Source organism: Cebus imitator, unplaced genomic scaffold (genome assembly GCF_001604975.1).
Source record: "Cebus imitator isolate Cc_AM_T3 unplaced genomic scaffold, Cebus_imitator-1.0 Scaffold297, whole genome shotgun sequence".
In the NCBI taxonomy this organism is placed as follows: Eukaryota; Metazoa; Chordata; class Mammalia; order Primates; family Cebidae; genus Cebus; species Cebus imitator.
This window is the reverse complement of record NW_016107612.1, coordinates 2,035,264-2,053,362: the sequence shown is the minus strand read 5'-3', so window position 1 is coordinate 2,053,362 and position 18,099 is coordinate 2,035,264. Positions and strand designations below refer to the sequence as shown.

The following is an 18,099-nucleotide window of genomic DNA, read 5'->3' as shown; positions in this document are numbered from 1 at the left end:
GAGCCGAGATCGCGCCATTGCACTCCAGCCTGGGTAACAAAAGAAAAACCCCTTAAAAAAAAAAAAAAAAAAAAAAAGAAGAGGGGCTTAGCTCAGTTTTAGCACATATGAAAGCACTCAGCTTTTCCTTGTTGATTTTGAGCAAATACTATTCCTCTTTTAGGATGGAGAGGTGGAAGGCCATCCTGTGTGGGCACTGATTTACTACTGCATGCGCTGTGGAGACCTGCTTGCTGCTTCACAGGTAGTTAATCGAGCCCAGCACCAGCTGGGAGAGTTTAAAACCTGGTTCCAGGAGTACATGAACAGCAAGGACAGAAGGTATGGTGAATAAGGTGGCACGCCCAGTGGCAACCATGCAGAATCGAAGGGGTGACCTTCACTGTCATTATTCTCTTTTCCCTGCACAGGCCCAAAACAAGTTTCTGCCTGGGGGAAAAAGGAGGTTTTGAAAGCAAATAGAACTCTCTTGGGAATAAGGAGTGAAAACCATAAAAGAAATGCCCCATTCTGACACTGTCTAGGCATGCATGCCTGTGTGTTTGGGAATGTTTCTGTTCCTATAAGGAAGGAGCTGGTTCAGGAGCATGATTTGACTTGTTCTATAAATCTAAGGCATATCAAGGATGCTTTATAAAATGGGATATTTTAAAAATTACACTTTTCTTGTTAACACTTAGTGCTTTTTCTGGTCAACCCAATATGGAAATATGTTGTCAGGTACTTCTTAGCTTAAAGGCTAGAATTAGAAGTTAGTAAAATTGAAATGTAATCACTGAATTAATCTGTTAAGTCTTTAAGTTCTCTTACATTAAGAAACTGCTAAGCATTAATTTCTTTTGTATTTTGCTAATGTAATTGGACTTAAGTTCATACTCAAACTGAGGTTATATATATGTACATGTATGTAGAAGAAATGTTGGTTACTCTAGTTGTACTTGTAAAAAACTAGGATACTTTCCTTGGCAGCATTAATAATGTCATGTCAAGAGACTGCCTCAAACCACAAGCCCCTGTCTTGCTCAAGTTAGAGTTTAAAGTAGGGTTAATGTCTTAAGGTTCCCCCAGAAGGAGATTTGAGTGCAAATTGTTTATTTAGGAGGTGATCTCACATGAATAAGGGAGTGTGGAGCCAGAGAGGGGCTAAGACAGTTAAGGGAAGGATTCGCTCCCATTCATTACTGCTTGAGTGCTGCTGGGGTGTGGAATGGAGTTCTAATTCCCTGGCATTTCTGACCTGCCCGTGAAGCCTCAGCAGACAGAAAACTGGCAGGCCAATAGATGTAGGTGCTGGTAGTTCCAAGTCAGGCTACAGCAGTGGTACCGAGGGGAGGGGATGTGGCAGAAACAGTGTCTCTTGCCCCGATGAAGGAAGGCTTCCCTGCTCTCTTACGTGTTTGGGACCTGGGACGCTTTCAGATGCCCTTGAGGATCTTTATTGAATGTGTATCTATCTGTCTGTTGCCTTATGTCTGTAGATTGTCCCCAGCTACAGAAAACAAGCTCCGGCTGCATTACCGCAGGGCTCTCAGGAACAATACCGATCCCTACAAGCGGGCTGTGTACTGCATTATTGGCAGATGTGATGTCACTGACAACCAGAGTGAAGTGGCGGACAAAACTGAGGACTACCTGTGGCTGAAGGCAGGCACTATTTCCCCTGCCCACGCAGGGCTTTACCCCTTTTCTGTGCTCATGTCCCCACAAAGATTTTTACCTGCTTAATGTATGATGCCAGTAAGGTGATCAAGACCAGCAGGTTCCTCGTCTCCTGGCCCCATTTTTTGTTGTGTAATTCCCAGTTCATAACCATAGCCTTAAACACAGCTTCCAGCTGACGGCATTGAGCCTGGCTGCTGAACAGCTACAACTCTGTGCATGTGGCTCAGGGTGTAGTTTGTACCAATGCATGTTTCTCTTGGGGATTTAGTTGAACCAAGTGTGTTTTGACGACGATGGCACCAGCTCCCCGCAAGACAGGCTCACTCTCTCACAGTTCCAGAAACAGTTGTTGGAAGACTATGGTAAGATCCTGGACATAACCACCTTTCCCTTCTCTTGTCCACTTAAGATGAGTACTTCAGTTTTCCTCTGGGAAAATTTTTCATCCCTGAACTTCTGTCTTTCCTTCAAAACTCCTGTAGCTCTTCAAAGCAAAACACAGCAAAATTACCATTTCAAATTTAAATAAAGGGCATGTGGCCTTAAGAAATGCATAAAACTTATATGGTCATACACAATAATCTGTTTGCTCTAATTCTTTGAACTGTTCTAGTAGACATTTTCTCAGGGAGAGACAAAGAAGACTTAGCTGTTGCTTCCTAGTAGATCTTACAGGTCACTAGATCTGAGCACACAGTAGAAAGAAATTGCCTTCCTTCTTTTTCCCCCCTTATTTAAAAACTGGGAAGAAAAGAAGATTCCAAATAGTGGTTAGCAGTTGTTGCATTCAAATTTCTGTGAATATGAGTAAACTGAAGCTCCTTTGAAATCTTCATTTATCTCCTTGAGTGACTTACCAGGGTAAAGGAGATGAATACTCCCTTTGTGGTCCATTTTAAGGTCCTTAACTCTGTGTCTGTCCCACCTAATGCAAGCAGTTGGAGTTTTACAACACAGTCACACTTTCTAGTCATGAGGTCTAGAGAAGGTGGATGAGTCAGGTCACATTTCACATGGCAGTTGACTGTCTTCAGGACCCCCTTGATCAATTCAGGCTCAGGCTGGTGCTTTCTTCTGCCCCGCAAGTCCTGTAGGCCCACAGGGCTGCTGTCCGGGGATGTAGGTGCTGGTAGTTTTAACACATATGGGCCACCAGTGTGCACCTTTCTTCTGAGTTGGTTTTATCTCCTCTCCTCTCTCCCCAGGTGAGTCGCACTTTACAGTGAACCAACAGCCGTTCCTCTACTTCCAAGTCCTATTCCTGACAGCACAGTTTGAAGCTGCAATTGCCTTTCTTTTCCGCATGGAGCGGCTGCGCTGCCATGCTGTCCATGTGGCACTTGTGCTGTTTGAGCTGAAGTTGCTTTTAAAGTCATCCGGACAGAGTGCTCAGCTCCGTGAGTATTTGGGATTGGGTTGGCAGTAATGTAACCACAACACATCCCTGGTGCCACAAAACCACAACCAATAAGGATTTGAGCAAAGGGTAGCAGTCATTTTAGAGCATTGTGGACAGCTGAGCATTTTAAATGATTAGTGTTAGGGTTCTTGCTTTCCCCCCGCATTAGTTTTCCCTTGGAATTTAACTATATATAGTGCTGTTCAAAGTGCTAGCTTTGTGGCCAGTCTGATTGCGTGGAAAATAGTGCAGAAGAACAGTCCCTAGAGTCATGGGTCTGATTCCCATTAGGGCCCTTGCTTTAATGACATTGGAAACCCCAGCCAGCCATGTGCCTACCTGCCTGGGATGAGAGAGTCAGGAGAGACAGAGGAAGTAAATGTGGATGAATGGCTGTGGGTTCCTTATTGGTGCAGGAAAATCATCCCAGAGCACATGCCATAATGGTCAGTTGGATTATCTTTTCATTCAAAGACCAACATATTAGTAATTTATGGCAAAGTGCTATTTTCTCCACTCTGGGCCTGGAGAGGAATTGAGGGCGGGGTGGTAAAAGGGACTGGCCAAAGCTTATATTGGCAAACACTGACTGGGCTATAGGAGTAGATGCTGCTGGGTCTGTGGATTCAGCTTCCATAGTTTCTGGGTTGCATGGGTCAGTGGGGCAGTGTGGTGTGACCCATTCTGACCCCCACAATGCAGTCAGCCACGAGCCTGGTGACCCTCCTTGCATGCGGCGGCTGAACTTTGTGCGGCTCCTCATGCTCTACACCCGGAAGTTTGAGTCCACGGACCCAAGGGAGGCCCTTCAGTACTTCTATTTCCTCAGGTAACATTTGCTTTTGAACATTTACTTCAGCTAGTTTTGATTTCTGCCATTCTGAGAATGACTGTTAGAGATCTCATGTCCAGACTAGAAACTGAGTTGTTTTTTTCCCTTATAGAGATGAAAAAGATAGTCAAGGAGAAAACATGTTTCTGCGCTGTGTGAGTGAGCTTGTGATTGAAAGCCGAGAGGTGAGTGGGTTTCCTTTTCTCTCCTCCCCATGGCTTTCAGTGTGCATGTTCCCATGCTAATTCCATACTGCTTGTTTTCTTCAATATGGCTGTGGTGGATAAGGCCTAAAGGGTTTTTGGAATTTTCTTTGGTTTCTAACAATGAAAATATTTATTTCAGTCACACTGATTTTTAGTTCCGTAAGACTTATCCCATTCATCCCATTTTATTCCCCTCTTTTCTCTCTGAAGACTTATGGATTATGTTTATATCTTTGTCCGGTAATTTGAGTAAAGTTTTTTCCTTCCACAGTTCGATATGATTCTTGGGAAACTAGAGAATGACGGAAGTAGAAAGGTGGGTTAAATGCATCCTTACAGAAATGTTTTTAGCCATTGGGGATTAATAAATATCAAAAGAATACACTTAGATTTTAAGATTTAAGGTATGAAAAATGCAAATCTGAACAGAGTTGCTTAATTTAAAAAGTTGAATGAAAATTATGGGCCCAGATTATTACCTTGGTTTTACACACACTTACATCTCCTTAAAATACGTAAATTTGTGATTAGATAGCATTTTATTATGTTCAGAATATTCATTTGTTCATGCCTGTCGTTTTTTGAGCTGAGAATGCTATTATACGTTTCTGCCATTCTTGGCTCAGAAAACACGCAAGAAAAACAAATTGATTACTGCACCCATTCTCCCAAGATGCAAAAGTTACAAGTGCACCTGACCTCCTTCAAAATGCAATTTCCAAGGGCTTTGAACTCCACAGTGACTCCTGGAAGCCTGAGGGATCCCCAAGACTTACTTTGCCCATTGATTGTCATGGCAGGAGGGTCAAAGTTCCTGTTGTCAGATACCAGTCCTGACCCTGAATCTCCCTGTGGTCTTTGGAAAGTCACTTGTCCCTCAGGGACTGACTTTTCTCGTTTGTAAAAATGAGTAGTTTTGACCCAGCAATCTGTAGATGAGCTCACACTGCTCATACCACCTACCTCAGAAGAAAGGCAAGTGACAGTGCTGATGACAGCGGCCAGGCTTATTGGGTGATGATAATCACAAGGCACTGTGCTGAGCACTTTGCATAGTTTCTTTAACAGGCTACACTGGGGCCAGGAGGATCCCAGCGTGTATGAGTTGACAGAGCTGGAAACATAGATAAGACCTTATTCCCTGCCGCCTCCAGAGTGGCAGGGCAAGTCACCTCAACCTGGTCCAGCTCTGAGAACCCAGTGCCAGTGGAGAAGCAGAATGGCCAGGCAGAGATGTTATGCAGTTGCCTTCATTCTCCCAGGGTGCCCAAGGCCTCTCTCATGCTCTCCTGACCATTTAGTTACTGTTGAGTGGTGATGGTGATTTTTTAGAGAAATGTCCTGTTACCACTTGCCATGTGTTTTTTCAGCACTGAGTTGCTTTTGTCTTCTGTCTTAGAACACGAATCCAAAATCCTTCAGATATTTTCTCTACGCCTCCTGATTTTTCTCCCTAGTCCCTACTCGTCAGCAAATTTAAAATCATTGATTTCACTGACTCTCTGGGTCATTTTGGAAAATTAGAAAGCCCAGATGTCTTATTGCTGACTCCTCTGTGCTTCCAGTAAGTCTGCCCTTTCACATGTAGTTTCCTTGATCTCTTTTATAGTTTTAATAGGACTTATATCTTCAAGAAAGCCAGAGTCTAGCTGATGAAATACATGCATTGCCCAGGGCAAGCATTTTTAGTTGAAGTATTTTTTGGATCCTAATTGCTTCTCTGTGTTTAAAATAATAGCTCTGTGCACCCGTCTCTCTCTTCCTCCCCCTCCATAATTTGTCTTGTCAGCCTGGAGTCATAGATAAATTTACTAGTGACACAAAGCCTATTATCAACAAAGTTGCTTCCGTGGCAGAAAATAAGGGACTATTTGAAGAGGCAGCAAAGCTGTATGACCTTGCCAAGGTAAAGTGTGCCTTCTTCCCTCTTCTGTACTTCACAGATCTGCCGGCCTTTCGGCATTAAATGCACAGCCACTTCGACAGTGGTGTTGTGGTGGCACTCTCCCTGCAGAGGCATTTTCTCTAGTGCTTAGACAGTTAGTGGCCCAGTCAGGACAAAATTCCCATTTTACAGAATTATTTCTGCTCATTAAGGTATTTCTGGCCAAACAAGAACAGCGTATTGAAAGGATGTCCTGCAGGCATGAACTCTTGCCTCACTTGGCAGCAGAATTAGCATCCATCACATTTTGATGGTGAAGCCACTGTGGAAAATGGCATTATGCTGACCTTGTGGCAGCCACAGACACACTGGGGAGCAGTGGTGTCAGAAAATAAGACCACATCCGTGTGCAGGAAGGAGTGAAAGAAAATAAGACCACATAGGGCCGGGCGCGGTGGCTCAAGCCTGTAATCCCCCAGCACTTTGGGAGGCCGAGGCGGGTGGATCATGAGGTCAGGAGATCGAGACCATCCTGGTCAACATGGTGAAACCCCGTCTCTACTAAAAATACAAAAAAAATATTAGCTGGGCATGGTGGCGCGTGCCTGTAATTAATCCCAGCTACTGAGGAGGTTGAGGCAGGAGAATTGCCTGAACCCAGGAAGCAGAGGTTGCGGTGAGCCAAGATCACGCCATTGCACTCCAGCCTGGGTAACAGGAGTGAAACTCCGTCTAAAAAAAAAAAAAAGAAAAGAAAAGAAAATAAGACCACAGCTGGGCATTTTGAGAGGACTAGAATACGTGTTTCTACCTAATACATATGATAACTGCTAAGGGTTCTGTGACCTAAACAAGATTACATTCTCTCCTTATCAACTGAGAAAAGTAGGCAAAAAGAGGGCTATAGGCCAGCTGCGGGGGCTCACACCTGTAATCTCAGCACTTTGGGAGGCCAAGGCGGCCACTTCACTTGAGGCCAAGAGTTTGAGACCAACACTTTGATCACCCCAGATCTATCTCTTTGGTGGGCAGTAGGCATTATACAGTGGTTCCTTTTATGGATTACTTTATCGATTGCTTCCTTAATTTTAAAAACTTGAGCAGAATGCCGACAAGGTACTGGAGCTGATGAACAAACTGCTGAGCCCTGTCGTCCCCCAGATCAGTGCCCCGCAGTCCAACAAGGAGAGGCTGAAGAACATGGCGCTCTCCATTGCCGAACGGTAAGTCAGGAGCTGCCTCCATGGGACCCTGAGGGTGCTACTGTCAGTGCCAGGCCACCCATGCCCACCCAAATGCATGTTCAGCTTTACTAGGTGACAGCAGACAGCTTTCCAAAGTGGTTCTACTAACTCACCATGCCACCAGCACTGTGTAAATTCCTTCGTCCCCACATCAGAATTAGCACTTGGTACTACCAGACTTAACATTTTTGCCAAAGAAATGAGTATGAAAGGGCATCTCAAGGCCGGGCGTGGTGGCTCACGCCTGTAATCCAGGCACTTTGGAGGCCAAGGCGGGCGGATTACCTGAGGTCGGGAGTTCAAGACCATCCTGACCAACATGGTGAAACCTCGTCTTTAAAAAAAAAAGAAAGGGCATCTCAGTCTTTTAATCATGCTCGTGAAGTTTAATTCTAAGCATTATGCTCACCTATATATTGTTGTATACTTTCATCAGCCCTCTCAAAGGCATTCAGGAGCAAAACTAGTGATGGTTAGATGGGGGAGATTCTTAGAGGTGTGGCCAGTATTTCAGACTACCTGGATCACCAGTGAGTTAACTGAATTATCAGACTTTTAACTAGTTTATGTCCCAGGCTGAGGCTAACAGCATTACTTTTTGTACTCGCTGTAGATATTCCAAATAAAATGACCCAGAGAAAACTGGTTTTGGGATGCTTTCCTGGGGTAACACAAAAGAACATTCTTTGGTCAATGAGATTTCTCCACCTAGCAAACAACCCCAGTGATGGCCGCTGGGCTTTTTTTCCCATCGGGACCTCCCGCCTTTCATGAAGATTAGTTGCTGAGATGATGGTCAAAGCTGGAGAACCATGCTCCATGTAGAGTACTTTTAAGTGGATTCATACCAAATCCACTATCAGTGCTTGGCTGTTTCAAAATAAACGCCATTTTACACTCTTAATTAACTTTACCCAGAGAGCTCAAGAGATTTTCATGCTTTTTATTTTTTGTTTGTTTGTTGAGACAGTGTCTCCCTCTATCACCCAGGCTGGAGTGGAATGCAGTAATGCAATCATGGCTTACTATAACCCCAAACTCCTGGACTTAAGCAATCCTCCCACCTCAGCCTCCTGAGTAGCTAGGACTACAAGTGTGTGCCACCACACCTGGCTAAGTTTTAATTTTTTGTGGGGATGGGGTCTCACTGTTTGTCCAGGCTGGTCTCGTCTCTGACTCCTGGCATCAAGCAATCCTTCCGTCCCAGCCTCCCATGTAACTGAGATTACAGGCATGAACCACCACTTTTTAAATGCTACTCCACAGTTATGGATTACACAGAAGTTCCTGATAACACCCTCACTCGCCCCACCCTATTTTTGTCTTTCAGGTATAGGGCTCAAGGAATAAGCGCAAATAAATTTGTGGACTCTACGTTCTATCTTCTTTTGGACTTGATCACCTTTTTTGACGAGTATCATAGTGGCCATATTGATAGAGCTTTTGATGTAAGTTTCAGGAAAGGCGTTTGAACTGCAAGTTAGTGTATGCCCTTGAAAATCCAAAACACTGCATGGAATTTACTTAAAACAAAGGAGCTATCACCAGTATGTTTGTTAAATGAAGGACAAGTACAGTCCTGGGACTTTAAAGGTGTTTTCTGTGTTGCTTTTTTTTTTTTTTTCCCTATTCTTTTTCCCTTTAATCGAAAACAGAGAAGTTTCTCAAAGTAATTTAAGATCTCTGAATTTTAAAAATTGGGTCAGAAAATGAGGATAAGAATTAAGTTAGCTAGTTAGAATCAAAGCCTTTGTGTGTACAAGGGGGAATGGCATTTCCTATGAAGAAGCCCTTTGGAGTATGTGAGGTGCTGACTTTACATGTAGAGAGATGAAGTGACTGTGATGGTTGTGTCATATGGGGCTGGTGGTTGTTTTAAACAGATAATTGAACGCTTGAAGCTGGTGCCTCTGAATCAGGAAAGTGTGGAAGAGAGAGTGGCTGCCTTCAGAAATTTTAGCGATGAAGTAAGTTCTTTCTTCTTGAGTTATGAAACTCCTTTTTCCCCACTTCCACCAAAAGCTTTTTCTTTTCCTGTAGCTGACAGCTTTAAAAGTTCTAGTTACAGTAACTATCCAGACTGAGTTTTTCAGAGTGATTCCCTTTCAAATACCTTGGCCTGGCTTTTCTGTGAGTGTCTACATCCCCAACAGATTATTGTCTGAATTCCTGATTCAAAAAACACAGTCACTTCAGTGATTGACATGTTCTTGGGAGAAACCAGTTTCTGGTTGATCCTGTGAGGTCTGGTTTAATTCTTCTATTATCCACTTGTACTAGAGGATATTTTAGTGCTTAACTCTGATCATCTTTAAGTAGTTCCATCAGGTGAATGAAGCACATCATGATTCACTGCTACCCTTGCCCTCCCTGATCTGTTTGTCTAAAGAAGCACATGCAGTGACCATGGACTAAGCTATCACTCCACAGGCCCCAAAGCCACTCTCTATCGGTCGGGTTTCTAGCACATTGCCAGTGTCTAGCCCAGGGTGCTTAGCTGGGCTGCATGCTGGAATCTTGAGGAGAGTTTTTTAAAACCCACATGGCCAGACCCCAGAGATTCTGCTTTCCCTGATGTGGGCTGCAGCCCAGACTTCCCTCAGTCATTCCAGTGTGTGGCCCAGGTAAACTCTTCTCTAGGACTACACTTGACTCAGCTCTCGATATTATGGACTCCAGAACCAGCTGCCTGGTTCTGGGATGTCACTAGTGGTCTTTCAGTTTAAAATTGTTCCTCATTGAGCAGATGCCTTTTATAAAATGTCTCTGGCCTGGTGTGGTGGCTCACGCCTGTAATCCCAGCATCTTGGGAGGCCAAGGTGGACGGATCACCTGAGGTCAGGAGTTCAAGACTAGTCTGGCCAACATGGTAAAACCGCATCTCTACTAAAAAGTACAAAAATTAGCCAGGCATGGTGGTGCATACCTGTAGTCCCAGCTACTCAGGAGGCTGAGGCATAAGAATCGCTTGAATCTGGGAGGCGTAGACTGCAGTGAACTGAGATTGCACCATTTCACTCCAGCCTGGGCAATGAAGGGAGAATTTGTCTCAAAAAAAAAAAAGTTTCTGTTTTAGAGAAGGAAGTAAGGCCAGTGCTGCACATGAAGAGGGTTGTTGACTACTGTGATACACACAGTTCAGAAGGTCTTGCACCTTGCTGACCTTCCTTTTTTATACCTGCTGTGGCTTCTACCCTTAGCCACTTGCTCCTTTGTTATTTCTAGCTTTCCTTGGATGCATCCTTCATTGCATCAGGGATTAAAGTAGTGCACCAGGGCCTGCCCTTGTAGCTGCTCCCAAGGACTCTGGTAGGGCCATGCAGATCCAGTGGAAACAGCCCAGTAGGTTTGAGAGAGTGGGGAATGGTAGGGACTGTGGAGAACTAGTGTGTGCACCTGTACCTCCTGACATTCAAGTTCAGATTATTTAATGGCAGCCACTCTGCTGGCCAGTCCAAGCCTAATGCTGACCAGATGTCAGTGTGCTTTTGGTTTGCTGCCCCTGACTGAGGGAGAAATGGCGTAAAGGAACAGGAACAATGACCACCTGACCTGAGCAGCCTTGCTTGGGGTTTTTCTCACACTTGACGTTTCAGTGTCATCAGCTCCTTTTGGGTGACTGCGTGGCTCTCCAGCTGGCAATGGTGAGGAGTGATGCGACCAGGCCTGCCTGGAGCAGCCCGCCCTCCACCTGTGGTTGGCCCCAAAGGCGTGGTTCTTTTTCTTTACTCTGTGTTTCTCTCTGTGTAGATCAGGCACAACCTCTCAGAAGTGCTTCTTGCCACCATGAACATCTTGTTCACACAGTTTAAGAGACTCAAGGGGACAAGTCCATCCTCGTCATCCAGGCCCCAGCGAGTCATTGAGGACCGCGACTCTGTAAGATTCCATCGTTCGTGAGAAACATTGCTGAGCACCACCTTTCTGGTTTGGAATCCTTTGTACTCTAATGAGGCCACATGATCTGAAATTGCCCTTTCTCCTTAGTACCTGGCAGCTGGATAAGTCTCGTGTCAGGAGACTCCCAGAGGAAATCAAACATTAAAGGGATTGCTGCTCTTCTCAAGCTTAAAAAAAATAAAATAAAAAGATGTGCTAGGTCTGCAGATCTTACCTTTTAATAGATCAAAAAGAATGCTAATTTCTAGTTGACTCCATAAGGACTTCTGCATATTTTAAAAGATAAATTTATTTTGTTAGTCCGAGCTCATTAGTGAATACTTTTATTAAAACCATACTTTATTTTTGATCAACACATTAATGTGAACCCTTGTTTCTCCTGTCACTGTGCTCACAGTGACCCTAGAAAGGTAACCAGGACAGCATTTTGTCCTCCCTCACAACTGAGGAAACTGAGCTGTGGAGTAAAGAAGCAGCTTCCCCCAGGTGGTAGGCAGGCGAAGGGGCCATGTCTGGAGGCTCGGGCTCTCTGACACCTGTGCACTTTCTGCTGCCTGTGGTACCTCCAGCAGTTCGTGGGTCAAGTGGAATCCAGGTAGCTGGAACCCTGGGGCTCACAGCATATGTTGTCTGATTACAAAAACGAGCAAAGGTATTTTTTGATCCAATTAAACCATAAGGGGACAGTCCAATGGTGTTTGCTTTTTTTTTTTTTCCCCTCCTTTTTTGAGGCAGGGTCTGGCTCTGTCACCCAGGCTGGAATGCAGTGACATGATCTCAGCTCACTGCAACCTCCACCTTCTGTGCTCAAGCCATCGTCCTACTTCAGCCTCCCAAGTAGCTAGGACTACAGGTGCACACCACATACCCAGCTGATTTGTGTGCTTTTCATAGACACGGAGTTTGGCCACATAGCCCAGACTGGTTTTGAACTCCTAAGCTCAAGAGATCCCCCACAACTCCAGCCTCCCAAAGTGCTAGAATTATCGGTGTGAGCCACCGTGCCTGGCCTCACAATGGTGTTTTTTAAAATTACTTTTCCTTTAACCTTTGCACTTAATTTTTGTTGAGACTCTCAAGAGCTCAGTGTCTAACATCAAACCTGCTTTTGGCAGCCAAGAAGACTTGAAAATCTGTCTTCTGCCTCCAAGGATGTCTGTGAGCTCTTTCCACTGTGACCTCACAGGCATTATTGTTGACAAAACTTGTGTTTAGTGAAAGATGGCAGAAATTTCCACCTTTAGGAATGTGGGTAACAGTGCTCAGGAGTGGTCCACTGAAGTTGTCAGCCCTTCCAGGTGCACATCACAGCATTTGCTGCTCTTCCCCCGCCCCTGGACGGATAGGAGTCTAGGTGCCCACCACGTGGCAGGACTCCATTTTGGTGATAGAAACCCAGTGCAGTGATGTTTGCGAATGTGAGTACTGAGGTGGTGGATACTTCTTGGTGCTCTGTGTGCTGCTTACAGTTCAGTGGAGGGTTTGCCCACAGAGAAGAGCTGGTGCCCTGGCAGGCCATGTCCCACATCTGAAGATCATTCTCCTTCCTTTTGCCCACCGCTTTCCTTTTTCTTTCTTTTTCTGAAAGGTAGGGATGGATAGGATTAAGTAGAAGGTTATATGTAAAAGCTGTATACCCAAGAAATCTGCAAGCCCACAGATGTCCTTGGTTTCATGGTTTAAAGTGAGATGCTGCCCAGTAAGAGGGTGAATTCCTAGAGCTCATTTAACAAGAGCTCATGCACTTTTATTTACTTCTAAAGAAAATACAAGCCGGGCGCGGTGGCTCACGCCTGTAATCCCAGCACTTTGGGAGGCCGAGGCGGGTGGATCACGAGGCCAAGAGATCGAGACCATCCTGGTCAACATGGTGAAACCCCGTCTCTACCAAAAATACAGAAAATTAGCTGGGCATGGTGGCGCGTGCCTGTAATCCCAGCTACTCAGGAGGCTGAGGCAGAATTGCCTGAACCCAGGAGGCGAAGGTTGCGGTGAGCCGAGATCGCACCATTGCACTCCAGCTTGGGTAACAAGAGCGAAACTCCGTCTCAAAAAAAAAAAGAAAATACAATGAGTATTCTCATCACAAAGTCGTATTTCTTTTTATTTGGACATTAATAAGGACATATAGTCACTAGTTTGTTTCACACATCAGGTAAAAAGCATTTGCTTTTCAATTTTCTTCTGGAATGGTCCTTAAGTAAGCCTAGTAAATGATTATTGAGTATTTCTTTAAAGTCTTGTTACTAGTCCAGAAAGATATCTATAGATTCTCCCTCTCTAGTCCAGATATAGTTTAAATTTGTAGGACCACCTTTTCGCCTCCTGGAACAATCCAGGAATTCCATAAATACTGTTGCCTGGGGAAAGAAAGGCCAAGAGTGTGTGTTGGGAAGGGAGGATGGGAGGAATGAAAGGAAGGAAGAGGAAAGACACAGGAGGAAGAGAGCCAGATTGGGACTGCACAGTCACAGCCCTTGACTTCAGTGTTACAGGGGCTTCATGGAGCTCTGGAGACTCAGATCCCTGTAGAAGCAGATGGACAGAAACCAGCCAGAGAGGGAGAGGCTCAGAAAATTGGAGCAGGCAGTTCTGAAGCTCAGGGCTGTGTCAAAAGCGAGCCAAATGTGTTGGGGTGAGGCGGCTTGCCTGCAAACCCATCTGCCTTTTGCTGAGTTAGATGGGTTTGGATGCCTGTGGAACAGGGGCCTCTGGAGATGAGCTTTGCTAACTTTGTGTCATGCTGAAGGAATATGACAGAGGAGGGTACAACTGTCATCCACCCACCAGGGATCTGTCCCTGACACCCCAGGGTAGAGGATGGAAGAACATGAAACAGTGCCCTGACTTGAAAGTTAACCGATTTCCTTTCCTTTCTTCCCTTCTCTCTCAGCAACTCCGCAGTCAAGCCCGAACCCTGATTACCTTTGCTGGAATGATACCCTACCGAACGTCTGGGGACACCAATGCAAGGCTGGTGCAGATGGAGGTCCTCATGAATTAAGTGCCATGCTTTGCGGGCTTCTGGGTCTGCACACTGTCAGTACATCAGGCACATGGGCCCACTAGGGTGGGGTTTCTGGTTTTGTTTCTGTTGTGTTTTGGTTTGGTTTCTGTATTATGTATTTTTGTCAACACCAATAAATTTCTTTGATTTGTATTTCTTTTCAACATTCTTTTATTTTCTTTTTTCCTTTGAAATTTTGTTTACATTTTTATTTGTGTAATGGGGGGAAATGCTGTCACTAGCTCTTGGGCCAGGGAATGAGAGGCTATGTAGATATTTATTATTTGGTTAAATTGACCTTAAATAATTAAAAATTTACCCAAAATGAGCCAGGAAACAAAGGCTTTCGGAGTTACTTTTATTTAGGTATAATATTACATATAGGAGAGTCACGATTCTTTTTCACATTTTTGTTTGAATGTGAAAGTCAACCTCAGCCTTAGAAGATGTAAAATTTCTGTGTGAAATATCAAGCACTCCATGCCCTCCTCTTCTCGGGTGTGACTTTAAGTCCAGATGGTTCAAGACCATCCCCCAAATCATCAGCTCTGATTGCAGGATTCATCAGTTTGCTTTCCTGTAGCAATCCCACTGGAGATAAAAAGCATAGACCTAGAAAAAGCCCTAAGAAGGAAGGTTGCAGGTACCCCAGCTCGCACTTGAAGGGGTAAACCTCGCCACTTAACCCCTCTGTAGCTGCTCTGCTGTGAGTTTGACTGCCCAGGCTTGTACATGCCCCTCCTAGAAAGAAGTTTAAGCCCCTCTTTCCTCCTCTGATGGTCAGTTCCTGTGCTCAGACAGTCCCCATCCCCCTTGCCTACTCATGAAGGTAATTGAGCAGGCAAGCTCATGGGTCATGTGCTAAGTCTGTAGTGTGCAGAATTTAGACCACCACATGGCATTGGCACCATGGCTGTTTGCTCCCTGAGCAGTAGTTGTCACCCATCATTTGCTCTGTTTCTCCCACCATCAGTCCCAAAGCCTTGGACTAAACCAGAGAGGAAATTAGGTCGTGTTTGTTCCTGAATGGGCCAACTGGAGCCTTGAAACACTGGGCAGTGGTCTGCTCTGCTGGTTTGATGGACGGCTCCTGAGGTGGATTCTTTACCAGCAGAATGTTAAGATCCCCAAAGGTACCTGTGCTTCTAGGGAGAAGTTTCTGTCTTGTCACAGGGTGTGGTCACCCCCACCATCCTCCAGTTGTTAAAATAATTGTTACCTTTTCTTTTGGGAAGAAATAATCTGTAGATAATGGGGCCAATTGCTGCCCATCATAGGATTCCATGTTCCAGGAAGGATACAGCCTGAGGGTCAGTGGGGCTGTGTTCTGCCTTCTTCCTCTAGTCCTCTCTTGTCACCCTGGAGGACTGCCTCCAATTGAGCTTTATTAGAAAGTCTTGAAACATGAGCCCTGCAGGGGACTTGATTTAGCAAGTTGTGCCCTGCTTATATGTGCTGATTTAAGCTAATCAAATGATTTAATAGTGTTTTTTTTTTTAAAGAGTACTCCAGGCCAGGCACGGTGGCTAACACCTGTAATCCTAGCACTTTGGGAGGCTGAGGCAGGCAGTTCACTAGAGATCAGGAGTTCGAGACCAGTCTAGCCAACATGGGGAAACCCCATCTCTACTAAAAATACAAAAATTAGCTGGGCGTGATGGGAGGTGCCTGTAATCCCAGCTAGTCAGGAGGCTGAAGCAGGAGAATCACTTGAACCCAGGAGGCAGAGATTGCAGTGAGACAAGATTATGCCACTGCACTCCAGCCTGGTCAACAGAGTAAGACTGTCTAAAAAATAAAAATAAGAGTACTCTGGACTTTACATAATGTAAAGTACGACTTAGTGCTTTGTTTTTCTAACATTAAATTTTACTTGCAGATAGAAATATAACAATGCCAAAAATGAGAAGGCTGTAGTTGTTTACATGTTTGCTCCTGGCTTACCTCTTCTTCACTATCCCATGTGAATCATGAATTTGCCTTTCCTTGCATCATGCAGTCCTGGTTGTCCCAGATAGAACTGCACGCCAGCCCTGCATCCAGGGAAGGAGGTACTTTGACCTGTAAATGAGCCCTACAATGAGACTGGAGAGAAAAGCATCCCGACCTTGAGCTACTCTGCTAGAGGAGCTGTGAGTTGGGAGAAAAATGGTCACTGGTTAGCAGTTGAGGACTTGCTGAGAGAGACATTTGTAGGAGAAATAGGATAACTAGGTTCTCAGAAGGGCCAGGCCTCGGATGGAGCAAATCCCAGTTCTTGTCCAACAAGCTGATTCTGTGATTGACCACAGGCTGTTGGGACTGTGCAGAGATGAGAAACAGGCTGAATTTGCAAGGCCACAACATCAGGTTGCCATGTACCCACCCTTATAGCTTATGCTCAGAAGTCATGACCCTGTGACAGGCTATTAGCTTAAAAACTCATCTTCAGCTCACTTTTTCAGAGAACTAAATCTTTGCTTAGATGTTGGGACAGGATTTCACTATTTACCCAAAGAAACTAAGACAAAGTGTCACTAGGCGTCTCTTGTCTTCCAGATGTGAGATTTCCATCTTTCTAATGAAATCAAGGGTACCTGGAGACTGTCAGGGTTGGTTCCTGTCTCAGAATGGCTTATAATAAACTCACTCAAAGGAAAGTACTGACTTGATCTGGATCCTTTGCAGAGGCCTGGAGATGTAACTTCACAGATTCTGTTACTTTGGCTTAAAAAAAAAAAAACCTCTTACCTCCCCAACTTCAGAGGGAAAACTAAGCGAAACTGGTGAGCTCTGCCACAGCAGACACCTTGCCTTTATCACTCATGAGCTGGGTGGGCTCATCAAAGAGCAGGAAGTGCCCATTTACACTGGGGCCGAGATGGAGACCCAGCTCCTGCCCTCCACGAACTTACAGTCTAATTAGAGTCTCTTAAGGACAATTTGGCAGCCACTGTTACTCTTTTGCTGCATCATTTAAATCCTAGGGTAGGCCGGGCGCGGTGGCTCATGCCTGTAATCCTAGCACTTTGGGAGGCCGAGGTGGGTGGATCACCTGAGGTCAGGAGTTCAAGACCAGCCTGGCCATCATGGTGAAACCCCATCTTAAAAAAAAAAAAAAAATCCTAGGGTAGGCAACTGTAATGCAAAGAACTCTAGACTTTTCTTCAGTGTCCAGCATATGCTGACTGAAAAAAATCCCCAGGATGATTTTTCTCTCTGGATTTTTACCCTTGCCTGCTCCTGGTCAGAACCCTTAATACTAAATTTAGCAATTATATGCCGCTCTGCCAACATCCTACTGCTTTTGACTGGATCTCTGCAATCCTTTTTCTCTATTAGGCACCCGAACCTTTGTCTAGTTCATTAGGTAGTTCATATCACTTGCCAGATTTCCAACAGGCCACTCAGGAAGTGACTTGAGCATACTGAATGCTGAGTCAGAGAATGAAGCCCTGGGCTGGCGAGTTGCCCCAGGCCTGCCAAAGTCTTGGCAGTCCCCACACTGACTACGAACCCTCCCTTAACCTCAGTTAGCCGGAGAGGAATTGAGCCCTGTGTCAGCAAACTGGGAGAAGGCATTACTTATAAAAGTCTTGATGGAAATGTGCATTTTATATCAGAATTGGGCTTTTGCTTCTGCATCTCAGGAATATCAGGAAGAACTCAGCATCTCATTAAACAGGAGTTGTCTAGAACTGTACAAGAAACTATCCCCTATTCTTAATCTTATGCCGAATACAGAAGTCATCCCATCTCCCTTCATCTTCTGACAGTTCCACAATATATTGGTATCCCTCACAGGGCAGGGACAGGAAGGAAGCCAATCTATCTTTCTGCCATTTGTTTCCAACTGAAAAGGAAAAAAAGCTTAAAATTACTAGCTAAAGTTTTCTGAAAAGAGATTTCAAGTGGTCTGTGCTGCTTTTTTGCCTTGTTATGCATATAACTTGTGATTGGCTAGATAGGCCACATGTGTTTATCA

At 44.9% G+C, this 18,099-nt stretch overlaps 1 protein-coding gene across 1 annotated transcript in view; it reads left to right on the top strand.

Moving 5' to 3' along the window:
* NUP93 (nucleoporin 93) overlaps window positions 1-14,303 on the top strand; it is a 114,224-nt gene extending 99,921 nt beyond the window's left edge. Inside the window, exons 10-22 of the mRNA XM_037729270.1 lie at window positions 164-321; window positions 1,479-1,644; window positions 1,931-2,024; window positions 2,868-3,059; window positions 3,764-3,890; window positions 4,006-4,078; window positions 4,371-4,415; window positions 5,889-6,005; window positions 7,089-7,207; window positions 8,559-8,676; window positions 9,112-9,195; window positions 10,979-11,107; window positions 14,022-14,303. Of these exons, the coding sequence (XP_037585198.1) occupies window positions 164-321; window positions 1,479-1,644; window positions 1,931-2,024; window positions 2,868-3,059; window positions 3,764-3,890; window positions 4,006-4,078; window positions 4,371-4,415; window positions 5,889-6,005; window positions 7,089-7,207; window positions 8,559-8,676; window positions 9,112-9,195; window positions 10,979-11,107; window positions 14,022-14,132 (1,533 nt within the window). The 3' untranslated portion in view covers window positions 14,133-14,303. The remainder of the gene's footprint in view (window positions 1-163; window positions 322-1,478; window positions 1,645-1,930; window positions 2,025-2,867; window positions 3,060-3,763; window positions 3,891-4,005; window positions 4,079-4,370; window positions 4,416-5,888; window positions 6,006-7,088; window positions 7,208-8,558; window positions 8,677-9,111; window positions 9,196-10,978; window positions 11,108-14,021) is intronic.
* Window positions 14,304-18,099: the final 3,796 nt, after the last annotated feature.